Here is a 15,071-nt window from a genome sequence, read left to right on the forward strand (position 1 = left end):
CTTGGTAAGATTCTCAGACACCATTGCTTAGTTCTCATGAACAGATTGTGAGCTGAAACTTGCTCCTGCTAACCAATATGTTATGTGTGTACGCGCTCATACTTATCTAGTCACTTTCACCAATACTCACCTACATACCTGTAGCACTATTCACAAGCACGTGCTCACCCATTTATAATGTCCGTACACGTGCTCACCCATTTATAATGTCCATACCAATCTGTGTGGAAGGCTTTCAGATAAGCACACTCTTATCCAGAAGTGCCTTGGCTTTACTAAGTCAACATTTTTTTTTTGTTTAAACATCGCTGTTTCTCAATTTTTCCTAAGCCTTATTTTATGAATAGATTTCGTTATTGCAATATCAGCATTTCAATTGATAATTTCTTTTGTCTGTCAGTGGTTTTAAAGGACCCCTAAGCTACCCAGAGGTTGAAATTTAGTTGTGTTGCAGTTGTGCACGAGTCTACAACGCACACGTAGCCGCGAGAATTTTTCGAAATGGTGCCGGTAATAGCGGAGTTACACGCGGTTTGATGATCGAAAAACGCCCCTCGCTCGTTTCGCTCTTTCCTTTGCTACTCTCCTCGTCGGCTGGTCTCCCCTCCTCGCCGAGTGCTGCTCGAAATGTCACGTGACATAAGTCATCACCAACGCGCTTCTCAAAACACTGCCTACTTTCGGTTAAGACACGTCCACGCTAGCCATGCTAGCGGCACCTATACGGACGACGAACCGGCCTCCAGTCTGCCGCGCGAGAGGTGTCCAAAGTAGACGGCAGTTCGGCCGGCGCCCCGCCCGCTGCACCATCAACGGCCCAATCGACGACCGCGAACCTAAGCGCCTCCGCCACCGGCAACGAAAACATCAGCTGCAGCCGGGAGACGACGGGCTCGGCTGTGCTCGCATTGCAGCCGACGGCGCCACTAACATCAGCGTATTTTTCTTCTTTGTGTACAATTATTGCGAAGAGCGATAACAACGATAAGAAAATATTGCGGCTTGTGAGCGTCGGTAATTCATTTCGAAGCGCCCTCCGCTTTAGCTTTGAAGGGAACCGGAAAAGGCCTGGCGACGATATCGGCGCCGTCGAGCGATCAGCGGCGGTGAGGCTGCCGCACAAATGAGTCCCGGTCTCATCCTCTCTACGTACGGCAAGGAAATCTCGCCGCTCGCGAGCAAAACGCCTGTCGAACGGTGGCCTGCGAATGGCAAACGGCGTGCGGCGAGTTAGCGTGCCGGTAACGTGGACGTGGACTTGGCGCTTCTCGGCTACTCGCTGTTGCTGAAGTGCCGGCGCGTGTTATGCGAAGCATGCCGCTATAGACCCTGTGTTGCGTGCACGTCTGGAAAGGCCAACACTGTCGCACTCTGTTCGCGCAGCTAATCAGACCGCTAAGCATGACTGTGTTGGAGCACAAGCGATTTGGCACTTGCGTTGCGGGCTGTAATTACCGATGCACAAGCGCACACAAGCGAGCAACGCGGCGAGGACGAGCAGGGAGCGCGTGTACCTGCTAGCAGACAAACCGGAAGTCGTAGGTTCTTGTTCGACCAATGGACATCATTTCCGCAGTTGACATCACCAGATTCCCCCCGCTGATGTCGTGACGACCGCTGGGGTTACCGGAGAGGTGAGGGGAGGAGGACGGCATTGTTTTTTTGGTTTTGTGGTGCGCCCGCGGCGCATAGCGCTGCAGCGTTTGGCATCGTTTATCGTGATGGCATTCTGTAATCAATGCGCGTGTTTACTTGAAATGTTCAAAAATTATCTGAGGTGGTTTAGGGGCCCTTTAAGTTGCAGATAAACATTTCCACAGAAACTGTCTATTTGAGGGTTGACATTTCTTGGAATAGAGGTCACATACGACATATTATTTTTGGCGCTGTGAGAAAAGGAAACCGCAGAGGTGCCAGCAGCAAAGCATCTTTGTTGAGCCACATTCAAGCTATCGAGGCCACCAGAGGTTTGTACTCTTCCTCGTAATCGTCAGTACTAAGTTGAAGCTCCGAACACGACCCACTAGAGCTTTCCAAGCCTAATTGAGGTGAGGAAACATCGAAACACACAATGATTTTAGCATTGAAAAAAATGGCGGTTGTCAATACAGCAACTCCAAACTACAATCTCTGAAACCCTGGAAAGCCAGATTTCCAATACATTTTCGCAAACTGTAACAACAAAAAAAATTCTTTCGGGGAAGCTGGTGCCTTCTAAGTAGCGTAGCATTCACCCAAAAAATGATAAAATGAGTGCCATTCATTTGTGGTGCTCTGTGACTAAAAGAAAATCTTTGGACGAGTGAGGCTCATAACATTTGTTACAACTTAGCTGATGCATTTGCTTGGATAATTAGTGGGAATGTGTGTTAGCAGATGTTGAAACAGAACTAATCAATTAGAAATTAGCAGAAAATCTAATCAAAATGTTTTTTCTAGTGCCTGGGGTACTGCCATGTAGCAGCAGCGAACAGACGGTCCCAGATGAGCTTGGTAAGAAACGTTTCGTAAACATGCCTTTTTTGCATGTATTTATTTTAGCAGTACTCGCAATATTTTGCGATCGTGAATTGAACAAGGCATTCTAACCAATGATCATAATGCCTCTCTTCGATGCCATTTCCGTCACACGAAGTGTACGAAATCACTGCGTCATGATGGTGCTATTGGAGCTATTGGTGCCGCCCAACAAGCTTTCTCCGAAGCATTGCAGGGCTCCTTTCATGTCTGGCTTGGATAATTCAAGTTTATTTTCAGCGGCATGATAGATAGCTTTGGAGTAGATAGCATTTATTGTGTAGAAGTCATCAGTTATTAATCAAGCATCCATCCTTTTTTTGAAATTTCTTTTTGCACATGCGCCACGTATTTTACAGGTGCGTTTTGTGTAGCAGAGCATTGTTTAGAGTTAGCATCTATCCCAGTTCCTTTCTTGACTGTACTTGTGCTGTACGGCCATAATAATGAATTATTAGAAAGTAGCCTGGTTGTTAGTTGTTTTGTTAGTTAAAGTAGTGCCGTAGAATGAATTGCCACACATCAGCAACAGTTTACAGCTTACAAAAATTATTCAGAGTACGTAGTTATTGTCCACAGCTAGAAGCATTGCAAAATTATGAGCATAGTACTTGAGCTCTAGTAGTCTGCTAGAGCTGTTCTACATCACGACAACCCTTTGACTTACTGCAGTGTGCTCTCAAACTAATGCAACACTGCAAGGTTTCGCTTATAGGCAGTGCAGGTGGAAGCCTCGAGCAGAGCAACACCAAAGCAAAAAATGAACAGCATGTTGAGAACTGCACAAAGAAATGCTTCAGGATAAGGCTGTGGACTACGCACTTTCACCACATTTATTACGTTGAGAGCTATTGTTGTACTAGCTGTTATTTACTTCTGCCTGTGTCCAATTCTTATCCCTATTGAATGCTTGTCATACTAGAACCCTGGACCTCACAGGAGTTGGAGGACGCTCTCATGAGTGAGCAGCCAGAGGGCCTCCAGACAGTGATTGGCAGCGAAAGAGACGATGGAAAGGTAATTTCACAATGCCTTGGGTGCTGCTTTTTTTTTCATGGAAAGAAAACTTATGTTCGATAAAAACCTTAATTTGTAACTTGTGTGCTAGGCCCTGCAGCCTGGTATTTAAAGGTACGCTTAGATCATTGAAAGCATTGCATTGCAGTCATCTCTTGTGTAAGCTCAGTTGGCAAAACAACAGCGCTGGTGACACATGCACCTGGAGGTTGACAGCTATGACATAAGCCCTTGCACAGGTCCTTCGAGATATTTCACCACATTGCGGGCGCTGCCTAATCTCGGGGGTCATGCCAGGCACGCGGTAATGGCGGCATTTTTAGTTTTAGTATAAAAGAAAAATATGGTTAAACTCTCTTTCGTAGGAATCGGTAGAACACGAAAGTGAAATGTGTCTTCACAGAAGCTGTTGCATGTTTGCTTTGTGAACTCGCGGTCCGCTGCAGCGAAAGGCGAACAATTTGAGGTCGGCTACCATGTCACAGGTTCGCTTGGTGCGCTGCATCCTGCTGCCGAGTCGCTTTGACGAAGGTACAAGCATCTCGGTCTGGCTTCGTGGTGTCTTGGGCAGCCACTTGAGTTGCGTTGCGCTGAGCTTCAGGAATGCAAGTGGCAGAGCTCACAGCGTGCGCTGTGAACATGCAAAGGCATTCTGCTTCACGCTGGAGTGTCCCTCGTGAGATTCCCGCGTCGACATTGTTGCCTTTCTCGACACTTAGTGCAGCAGTTTTCCTAGTTGGTGCCATCGTCGCAACTCAACTGACAGCCCAAGACAATAGGGAACTACACCAAAATGCTCGTACCTTTGGCGAAGCAACTCCGCAGCAGGGGGGAGTTGCGCTTCACGGTTACGGTTGCCGACCCGCAAATAGCGCGCCTTTCGCTATAGCGGACCTTGAGTTCACAAAGCAAACATGCAACAGCTTCTGTGAAGACACATTTCACTTTCGTGTTCTACCAATTCAGTTTCGCTTGTACGGTTTGCGAACGCCTGTGGTTTATGACGAACATGTGCAGTGCTCCGGTGCGTGCAATGCAGCGCCTTCGGGGAATGTTTCCTGATCGGGAGTCTCATTCCCCAATTTATGCTTGTGTGGCAATTGTCCAGGATCCCTGCGCAACCCGCCGTGGTTGATTAGTGGCTGTGGTGTTGGGTGCCAAGCACGAGATCGTGGGATTGAATTGGGCCACGGCAGCCGCATTTCGATGAAAGCGAAAACACCTGTGTACTTTGATTTAGGTGCAGGTTAAAGAACCCCCGGTGGTCCAAATTATTTCGGAGTCCCCCGATACGGCGTGCCTCGTAATCAGATTGTGGTTTTGGCCCGTAAAACCCCATAATTATTTGATCACTATGCATTGGTAGGGTGCGCTCGAGGCACCAGCGAGGGATAGCGGGGCGGCGTTGTACTGTACTCTGGCATCAACTGCGTACTGCGCGGCGGCGCGTGGTTGCGTGGGCCGTAGCTTGAAAGCGATCTGCGCTGGGGCAGAGTCACTGTAGCAGAGTGTAGCATTGTAGGTGCATTGGCAGCTCGTAGCTTTGTGCGTGCTGTGTGTTCTCGGCGCTCAGCTTGCGTTGAAGCGATAAACAACAGCACGAAGGTCACTTCGCTCGCTTCTCCAGCGGCGCCTCCACACGCCGCCAGCGTTTGACAGCGCGTGTCCGCGCTCATCGAGTGGGATGTGTCACAGCGTGTACCAGCACGTCGGCAACATTAACTGGAAAAGGAGAGAGTGCCGGCTTGGTGGGCTAGGCCAGCTGCAGCAAGCGGCAGGATCAGGTTTGAATGAAGGGAGGGGGAAAGGTCACGCCCGCGGCGGCAAGATCGCCGGGTCGAGGGAGGCAGGCCCGCCTCGCACACGCACGCACGCACACGTGTGCTCGCTTCGCATTCCATCGCGGCGGAAAAGGTGCTTCCGGTTGCAGCTCGCGCAAAAATGACAAAATTTGGGATGAAATCTCTAAGTTGTCGGAGGGGAAATTTCGTTATATCGAGGGGGTCTCCCGCCGCCACTTCGTTACGTAGAGGTCTCAAATACATATGCTTCTATGGGGTAACGGCGGGGAATGGAAAAACTTCGTTATATCCAGGAAATCGTTATATGGAGGTTCGTTATAAGCAGGTTCAACTGTATAACAATTAATTTTTGTGCTATTTCATCAGTGGGCTCACGTTTAAGAAAGTGCAGAAGAGGGAGATGTCAAAACTCATATGCAGGATGTAATATCCACCAGCACAGGCAAATGCAGCTCATGCTTTGTCAGTGTATTCTAGATGGAGGTCATTGTACGTGTAGAAATATAATGCCTAATGCAATTCTTCATATTACAGATCTACGCTGGGAGCAATCAATGGCTTGAAAAGGAGGCCTGGGGCACATTGTTTCGGGCCTCAACCGATTCGTTGTTTTGCCGCATGGCAACGTCGGTTTATTGGACACCTGAGCAACTTAGGAGCCGCAGCGTGACGGGAACCCTGTCTAACAAGTCCCGGGCAAAGGGGGTCACCGAGCCAAGGCCCGCTTTAACCCCCGAGAAGGTGGCCTCACTGAAAGGTTTGCAACACATTGCATGTAGATCTTATACTGTGACATGCAGTGTACTCTATCAATTCGAAATAACTTCTGCTTCAGTGAACTACTGTTGCTAGTGGGGTGGCCGGCTACTGTGCAGTTCACTTATTCAGATTTTCAAACTTTGTAATGTTCATAAATTATAGGAATTCAGTACGCTGAAGTATTGGACCATGGAGCCCTTTGCATGTGTAAGGTTGGCTTTGTTGGCTATGCTTTGTCAGTAAAAGGAGCTTTCGGTGCGTGTATCACTCAAAACCGCAATGCATATATATGGTGCAGTTACTATGGCTTCTGCTGTTTACCGTAGGCTCGGGGGTTTGATTCTCGGCCACGGTGACCGGTGCCTAATCGTCTTAATAATCGCAAATCTGAATTAACGAATTTGCGAGGAAGTTAGACTCCCGAGGTAGCCAAAAAGGCTTGTGAACATGTTGCATGCACATAGGCTTGCGTGCAACGGTATTTTTACCATGTCATGGCGTTGCTACAGATAAATGCATGCACAAAATCTACATTCTCTGGCTACATGAATAGAGATGGACTTCTCTCCTACACTTGAATGATCATGGGTTATTTCACATCAGTCATTGTCTCGAACTTTTCGTGCTCCAGTGTAGACATTAAGGGTGGAGTCAGCACCATTTGAAGCTGCTTGATGACTGAATGTAACCGCTTAAAAAGAAAAAAAAACGAAGACTGCTGTTATTTGACACAAATGAACAGTTGCTGGAAGTGCAGGATAAATGTAAAACATGCAGTTGCAGCCCTGACAACTTCAGGCTTGGCATATTCCATAGTTTTCACACAGTTCATAACTAGTGGTCCACTAGGCTTTACTACTACCAGTTTCGAAGAGGCACTGGCAATGTACCAAACAAAAGCACCGCCTTTTCTGCCTGTCTTGTTGACGAATAGGTTCTGTCCAAGTCCAACATTTTGACCCTCTACATTGCATCTACATGAGTAGAGGTGGTGCTGGAAAACTGCTACATGCATGTCTGACTGTACCTGCGCCTGTATAGCTTGTTTTAAAGCGAAGCTTCCTTGCCGAGTTCCAGGTGTATTTAAAGCAAAGCTTTCTTTGCCTCTTCCTTGGACTTTTCCACTGCTGCTGCTGCTGCTGTCTTGCACGCCGCATTGTGAGGGGTTCAGAGTATGTATATACATGGCAGGAGTGCGGCAGAGAGGAAAGGAGATGCGAGAAACTTGTTGGGACCTTCCCATCGCGTAGCATCTGCGCAATGCCCTGAGCAACTTCCCAGGCATCATCACAATACCCTTTGACAGCTGTAATTATCTGTGATATCCCTTGCAAAAGCATTGAACAATCTGCTGCAACCGTCGGGAGGGGTGGAAGCTATAACGGTAGAGTGGAGGCATAGGATGGGTAGAATTCGTGCAGTCACGAAACAAGTGAATGACAGCCTGTATACTACGCAGGCAAACAGCGGTGGTACATGCAAGTAAACACTCACTCACCACTCTCGTATTGCGCTAATAACTGAAGACTCCATCAACATCACCGCTAATTAGAGTTGAAGCAAACAGCACAGAAAGTTTCGCTTACATTGATTCCCAGAGTGTGTGAGATCCACATGATTTTTTTTAAGTGAAGCTTTCTTTGCGAGCCTGATTCGTGCCTCTCTTGCTGACAGTGGCTGCCGCCTCCTGCTGCTGCTGGTGCGTTATCGCCAAACAGCTCACACTCTGATGATGATGATGATGATTTATTGGCATCCCCTTTGAAACGGGGTGGCGACAAATAGTCACCTAGCCTGCTTGATTTAATCAGGTATACTACACATGTTCTTTATCTAGCATTTTTGTATACCTCTCATTATCTTTCTTTTTCAAAAATTTAGCTTGTACCGCTGCCTATGATTTTAAGAGATCAGGTCGTATCCATCTTTTCCCTGCTTTTTTTCCACCAGTACTCTAACCGTCTCTTGCTGATCTCTACGGCTGATCTGTTTATGTTTCCTTCCACTTTAAACCCAAGCGCTTCTGGGAGTTGCACGTTACCTACGGTTCTCGCTGGGTGGATCCCGTCGCATTCCATTAGGATGTGCTGAGTGGTCTCTGGATCTTTACTGCAGCATACACATGTCTCATCTAGTTCCGAATATTTGTTCCGATATGTTTTCGTCCTTAGGCAACCGGCTCGAGCCTCAAATAGCAAGGCACTGCCCTTTGTGTTATCGTACAGATGTTCCCTTCTAATTTCTTTCTTCTCATTCTTGTAAATCTCCATTGTCCTTTTCGTTTCCATTCTTTGCATCCAATTCACGGTCTCTATTTCTCTCACTTTCTTTCTGATGACCCCTGGTTGTCTATTTGCAGTTTCGATTATCCTGTACTTGGTTGCCAACTTCCTTGACCTCTTCCTCCATTCTGTGTCCACGCTTTTCATGTAGAGATACTTGTGCACTTTAGCCGCCCATTTATTTTCATCCATGTTCCTGAGCCTTTCTTCAAAACTAATTTTGCTTTGTGCTTCTCTGACTTCAAAAGAGGCCCAACCCATGTCTCCATGCACTGCCTCATTTGTCGTATTACCGTGTGCTCCCAAAGCCAACCGGCCTACTGATCTTTGGTTAACTTCCAAACCCGCCAATATATCCGATTTTAAGCATATAATGGCATTTGCGAATGTTAGCGCTGGCACCATTACTCCTTTCCAGATTCCACGCACCACCTCATACTTATTGTGGCCCCACAGTGCTCTGTGTTTCATTAATGCTGCATTCCGCTTCCCCTTTATTTTCAGATTATCTTGGTGGTCGCTTGAGTAATTCTTTCCTTCGTTTATGTGTACGCCGAGGTACTTATATTGCTTCACTATGGGTATTACTTGCTGTTGAATTGACACCACGAAGTTACTCGTGTGTTCATTAAAGATCATAATCCCTGATTTCTCTGTGCTAAACTTAAGGCCTAGATTTGTCGCTGCGTTCCCACAGATATTCGCAAGTATCTGTAAATCTTTTTTATTGTCCGCTAGTAGCACAATGTCGTCTGCGTACATCAATCCAGGGACCTTCTGTTGCACCATTTGCCCATTACGCATGTAGGATAAATCAAAACCTAATTCGCTGTTTTCCAGTCGTCTTTCTATGTCCTTGACGTAAAGCGTGAACAACAATGGTGACAGAGGGCATCCTTGCTTCAATCCTTGGTGAATTCCCACCATTTCATTTCCTTTTCGGCCTTCCCATGCCACTTGTACTTGGTTGTCTCGATATATCTCCCTCAGCAGCTCCACGAAATCGTCATCCATGCCTTCGTATTGAAGAATATCCCACAACAATTCCTGTCTACGTTGTCATAAGCTCCTTTAATATCTAGAAATGCTATCCATAAAGGTCTTTTCTGAGCTACTGAAATCTCTATGCACTGAGTTAGTACAAACATATTGTCTTCTAAGCGTCTGCCTGGCCTGAACCCATTCTGAAGTTCCCCCAATACACCGTTTTCCTCCACCCACTTCGACAGTTCAAATTTTATGGCTTGCATTGCCATTCTATATATCACCGACGTTACTGTAACTGGCCTGTACGAGCTCGTCTTATCCTTATCTCCTTTGCCTTTGTAGATGAGATTCATCTTGCTTTCACGCCATCCAACGGGAATATTCTTTGTTCTAATCACTTGCTCTATGGCATTAGTCAGCAGTGCCTTGCTTTTTGGACCGAGGTTTTTGATTAGCTGTATTGGGATTTCATCGGGTCCTGCTGCCGTGTTGTTAGGGACATTTTCTGTTGCCTTTTTCTAATAAAAGCTTTCTATGCTGAATTTTGGTCTCTCAAGCCTCTCTGTTGTTGCTGGATCTGTTGTCTGAACTACGCTTTTTCTCGTACCGAAGTTATGCCTGATAACGTCTGTGATAACGTCTGTGATGACTCTGCTGCGGGACGGCGACGCCATCTAGGGGCGATGGCTCATACTAGTTGAGCCACAGCAGTAACAGAGTGGGAAGGTGGCCTGCGCGTGTGGGTTATTGGCCGCTGGCTAAGAGGGCGAGGGAGGCGCATCGCGATAAGATGGGAGAGAGGGCACCAAAGGAGATGGCCTTACGTTGCACATGCGTTGCGCCATCTGGCATCCACGTGGACAGTTGCATATGCGCCTCCTAGAGGGTGGTGTAGATGCACCCAAACAAATGGTGCAGAAAGTCAGCTTTCCTCTTTTCACCCCTGTAACGCTGGTTGCATTCACAGGTGCATTGCAATCTTTGCCAACATGCCATCTAAATTCACTTTGCACTCACATTGAATAAACACAAACATGTGTTTCAGCACTCCTTATGCATTTACACAAAGCTTCGTTGTATATATAATCCCAACTGCATTTTTTACGTTTTCAAATTTGCTGATTGCTTTTTCCTTGCAGCTCTCTTCGGAATATTCATGGGCTGCGATGTCCCGGAGGAAGAGCAAAAAAAAGGCTCAAGGATGTGCTGAAGCATCTCGCGCAGAAGCTGGGCGACGTGCGGAGAAAGTGAAGATGTTTATACCAAAAACTTTTTGTCGATTGTTTTCCTTGATGTAAATAAAAAATATGTTACAGTTTCACCCGAAAGGCAAAGCATCAATTGCGATCGCAAATTAATAGAGAGCTATATGGAGTGAGGATAGCAATTTTATCAGCTGTATAAACTTGGACATGTAGCAGTACAAGCAACGCGCAGAACTGTTGATGCCGTAGGTGTTTTTCCCGCATTTGCACCGAACGCGTGCGACATTGGTGACTGTTGCCGGTGCCTCTGGTGATGATGATGATGTGTGGTGTTTTATGGCGCAAGGGCCATATATGGCCAAAGAACGCCATGACAAGTGGTAATGTAATTGATGAGCTGTTATGACGCGGGCAATGAGTTTCTCATGGTAGATGTGACATGGCTGTAAAGGGGCCTAAAAACTGTCGCTGTAAATGGCGTAAAACATATAGGTAGTAAAATAATGATAGTGACTGAAGTGGCGTATGCTATGAGTTGAAAGGTGGAAGAAGGTTGTGATAATTTAACATGTATTTAAAAATGAAAAAGTGATGGTTGACAACGAGTAGCACAACAGCCTCACCAGGTACCTTGAGTACAAGGGGCCCGAGGCATGTGCTATAAACAAAGATTGACATCGCAACAGCGGCCTCTCGCAGGAGGCCGTGCTACGAATTTCTTGGGCAGAATACGTTGAGCGTACGAACGTCATTTAAAAAGGCTAAAACGGACTTCATGTCAAATAGCGGTTCTCTGCCTAGAAACAGTGCTAGGTGAAGTGGTATACACTGCCTATATGCTAAAGGAAAGTGTCTTTTCCTCTCGGCTTGTGCTTCGCGACATTCCAGGAAGGCATGCTGAACACTGAGGGTGTCCCCACATCTACTACACATTGGAGGGTCACCGCCAGTCAGCAAAAAACTGTGTGTACCATAAGTGTGTCCTATTCTGAGACGACAGAATAGGACATCACTTCGTCTTGTGTTGGTCAGTGATGGCCAATACCCTAAATGTGGCTTAACCACGTGGAGCTTATTAAGAATTTCAGCGTCCCACTGATGTTGCCAGTACGTTCTCAGTTTTTTCCGCAAATATGGCTTTAGGTCAACAAATGGAACAGCTATGGACATGTTGCAAGATTTTGTATCTAAGGAAGTTACCATTCGGTCTGCTAGCACGTTACCTTCAATACCTCTGTGTCCAGGCACCCAGCATAGCGTTACATGCTGGCCAGAGGCATAAATAGTACATAGGAGAGAGAAAAGTTCTGCAATTACTGGATTTTTGTGTTTGCAGCATGACATCAATGTTTTAACGACGCTTAACGAGTCTGTGTATATGACCGCCTTATGTAGTTTTAACTGCTTGATGTGTTTCGCAGCGGACCATACTGCATACGCCTCTGCTGTAAAGATGCTTGTGCGAGGGTGGAGAACACCGGACTCCGAATAGGTTGGGCCGACGGCTGCATAAGATACGCCGGCATGCGATTTAGACGCATCTGTATAATATTCTGGACACGAGTACTTAAATTGTAACTCTAGAAAATGCATACGAATGTGGGCCTCTGGAGCGTGCTTCGTTACTTCCACAAATGACGTGTCGCAGTCAATGATGTGCCACAACCACGGCGGTAACGGCTTAGCAGGAGCCATTAGGCGATTTTCAAGAAATGGAACGTCCATATCTTCGCTGATCCTCTTCACACGGAGCGAGAATGGCTCTCTTGCTGCAGGCTTGTTATGAAAAAGTGTTGCAGAGGTCATATCGTTGATGGTATTATAACAAGGATGGTCTTTATCAGTGTGTACTTTCAGAAAGTAATTAAAAGTAGAATATTGACACGTATGCATGTTTATCTTTCACCGGTGGCCGCTTTCCACCGGCTAACAAATGTTAAACGTTATCGCTCGGCGCAGGACGCGCCTGTATCGGAAGTTTCTAGAACGTTATCGATGCTTCTTTCCATTGCCTGTTTTCACCGACGCTTCTGTTATCTGATTGCATGACTGACGCGAATTGTCTAGAACTTTCTGGAAGACACGCGGGCATCAGGGATTAATCTGGAACCTTCTATGACTCAGGTATAAAAGCCGACGCGTTTCGCCGCTGATCAGATTTTCGACGATCGCCGACTGTGTTCGCCGCTATCGTTGTGCTTGAGTGTACCTTGCTTTTGTGGGCACAGGTTCGCCCAATAAACAACCAGTTTCGTTGTACACAGTTTTACGACTGTTTTCTTCATCGTCACTACTACGTGACATCTGGTGGAGGTGCTTTTGTGTCCATGCAGCGGACGCCCCCGCAAAGCCGCGACCCAAGCCCGAAACCGGAGGACGAGACCAACGTCGCCAAGGACCAGCGAGCTAGCCGTAGGCAGCAAGGTCTTTTGCCAGAATACGGACTTCTTCCCGAGAAGACCACAGCGATCAAGGCCAAGTCAACGACCTCAATGGCAGCCCCAGCGTCCCCCATCCTGCTGCAGCAACCTCGGGAGCCACCGACCTTCCGTGGATCATCAGCTGAAGACCCTGAAACATGGCTGGAGACGTACGAGAGGACCGCGACATTCAACAAATGGAGCGACGATGACAAGCTGCGCCATGTCTATTTTTCTTTGGATGACGCTGCTCGGACATGGTTTGAGAACAGGGAGACCACCCTGGTGACTTGGGACCTATTTCGCGAAAACTTCGTGAGGACCTTCACGAGTGTCGTACGAAAAGAAAGGGCTGAAGTTCTCCTGGAAACCAGAGTTCAATTGCCGAACGAGAGCATCGCGATCTTCACGGAGGAGATGACTCGCCTCTTCCGCCACGCCGACCCCGACATGTCTGAAGAAAAGAAAGTTAGGTTCTTGATGCGGGGCGTCAAAGAGCATCTATTCACTGGATTGATGCGCAACCCGCCCAAGACTGTGGCAGAATTTGTTTCGGAGGCGACAACGATCGAGAAGACGCTTGAAATGCGAGCCAGACAATACAACCGCCGTGCGCTGACAAACTACGCCGAAGCTCAAGCTCTAGGCGCCGACGACCTGCACTAGACGATCAGAGCTGTTGTACGGGAAGAACTACAGAAATTATTCCCAAGGTCGCAGCCTCAGGTGACTTCAATCGCCGACATAGTTAAAGAAGAGGTTCAGCGATCACTGGAAGTGCCAGAAGTTCCGGCATCGCCTCAACTACAGCCGCAAGCGATGACCTACGCCGCCGTCGCCCGTCGTCAAGGCCCCCCTCCGCGCTCGCGCCAGGGCCCCGTAACGCCGCAGTTCCGTCGTCCACCGCCGCCGCCGCCAGCACGCCCGCCCGTCGCCCAGCGCAGCTACCAGCGGAAGACGGACATTTGGCGCGCCCCCGACCACCGCCCGCTCTGCTATCACTGCGGGAAAGTCGGCCATGTCTACCGCCGATGCCCATACCGCGAGATGGGCCTACGAGGGTTCGCCGTCAACGCGCCACGTCCACAGCTTGGCGAGCGACCACGCGACATCGCTGACTACCTCGCCGGAGCCCAGTGGCAACCACGACGACCCTCACGCTCACCGTCACCAGGACGTTACCTGTCGCCGCAGCGCCGACCATACACTGGCCCAGCGCGGGGCCGGTCCGTGAGCCCCTATCCGGGAAACTAAAGGCAGCAACCGATGTAGGTGCGGTTGCTGTACGACGCATTACCGAAGATCCTCCGCCGCCACCGACGACGACAACTCACGCATCATCACAACGAGGTACCAGCACACCGCCTAGCAAGAGCCTTGACGACAACACTTCGCCGCCGAAAGAAGACCTACCGACGCGACGTAGCAGCAGCGAAGCAAGCCGACGTAGCCGTGATCCGACGGCACGACTTAACCGCAACGCCAGACGACGGTCTACCGACTTAGACGTGGTAATCGATGGTCAAAGCGTCACCGCTCTCGTCGACACTGGAGCTGACTATTCCGTCTTGAGTGGCCCGTTCGCCGCCAAGTTGAAGAAGGTGAGGACGGCCTGGCAAGGACCTGATATCCGGACAGCGGGAGGCCACCTAATAACGCCGGCTGGAATCTGCACAGCGCGAGTCACGGTTAACAATCGCACTTACCCGGCGAGCTTCGTAATCATGCAGCACTGCTCCAGGGACGTCATCCTAGGCATGGACTTTCTAAACCAACATGGTGCAGTCATCGATTTAAGGTCCAAGTCAATAACGCTTTCAACGCACAACGCGATACCACCGGATACAGACATCAGTTACCATGCCTTGAATGTGCTAGAAGAACAAGTCACCGTTCCGCCTCGCTCCAGTGTAATGATTTCCGTCGGTGCCGAAGTGCTTGCAGATATGGAGGGCGTCATCGAGGGCGATCATCACTTACTGCTCGATCGTGAAATTTGCGTCGCTAGAGGCATAGCTAAGCTACGTGAAGGGAAAGCAAGAGTGATGCTCACGAACTTCAGCGATGAATACAAGCACATTA

The 15,071-nt window shown here is 48.3% G+C and overlaps 2 protein-coding genes across 3 annotated transcripts in view; one reads left to right on the forward strand and one right to left on the reverse strand.

Annotated features, from left to right (window-relative positions):
• LOC125942482 (uncharacterized) overlaps positions 1-15,071 on the reverse strand; it is a 354,793-nt gene that overhangs the window by 248,199 nt on the left and 91,523 nt on the right. The gene's annotated exons all lie outside the window — the stretch shown is intronic.
• LOC125942488 (uncharacterized) lies at positions 3,467-10,615 on the forward strand. Its single transcript, XM_049660682.1, has 3 exons — positions 3,467-3,534; positions 5,871-6,093; positions 10,504-10,615. Exons 1-3 carry the CDS (start codon positions 3,475-3,477, stop codon positions 10,572-10,574), a joined length of 354 nt encoding a protein of 117 aa, XP_049516639.1. The 5' UTR covers positions 3,467-3,474; the 3' UTR covers positions 10,575-10,615.

This window comes from Dermacentor silvarum, chromosome 1 (genome assembly GCF_013339745.2).
Source record: "Dermacentor silvarum isolate Dsil-2018 chromosome 1, BIME_Dsil_1.4, whole genome shotgun sequence".
NCBI lineage: Eukaryota > Metazoa > Arthropoda > Arachnida > Ixodida > Ixodidae > Dermacentor > Dermacentor silvarum.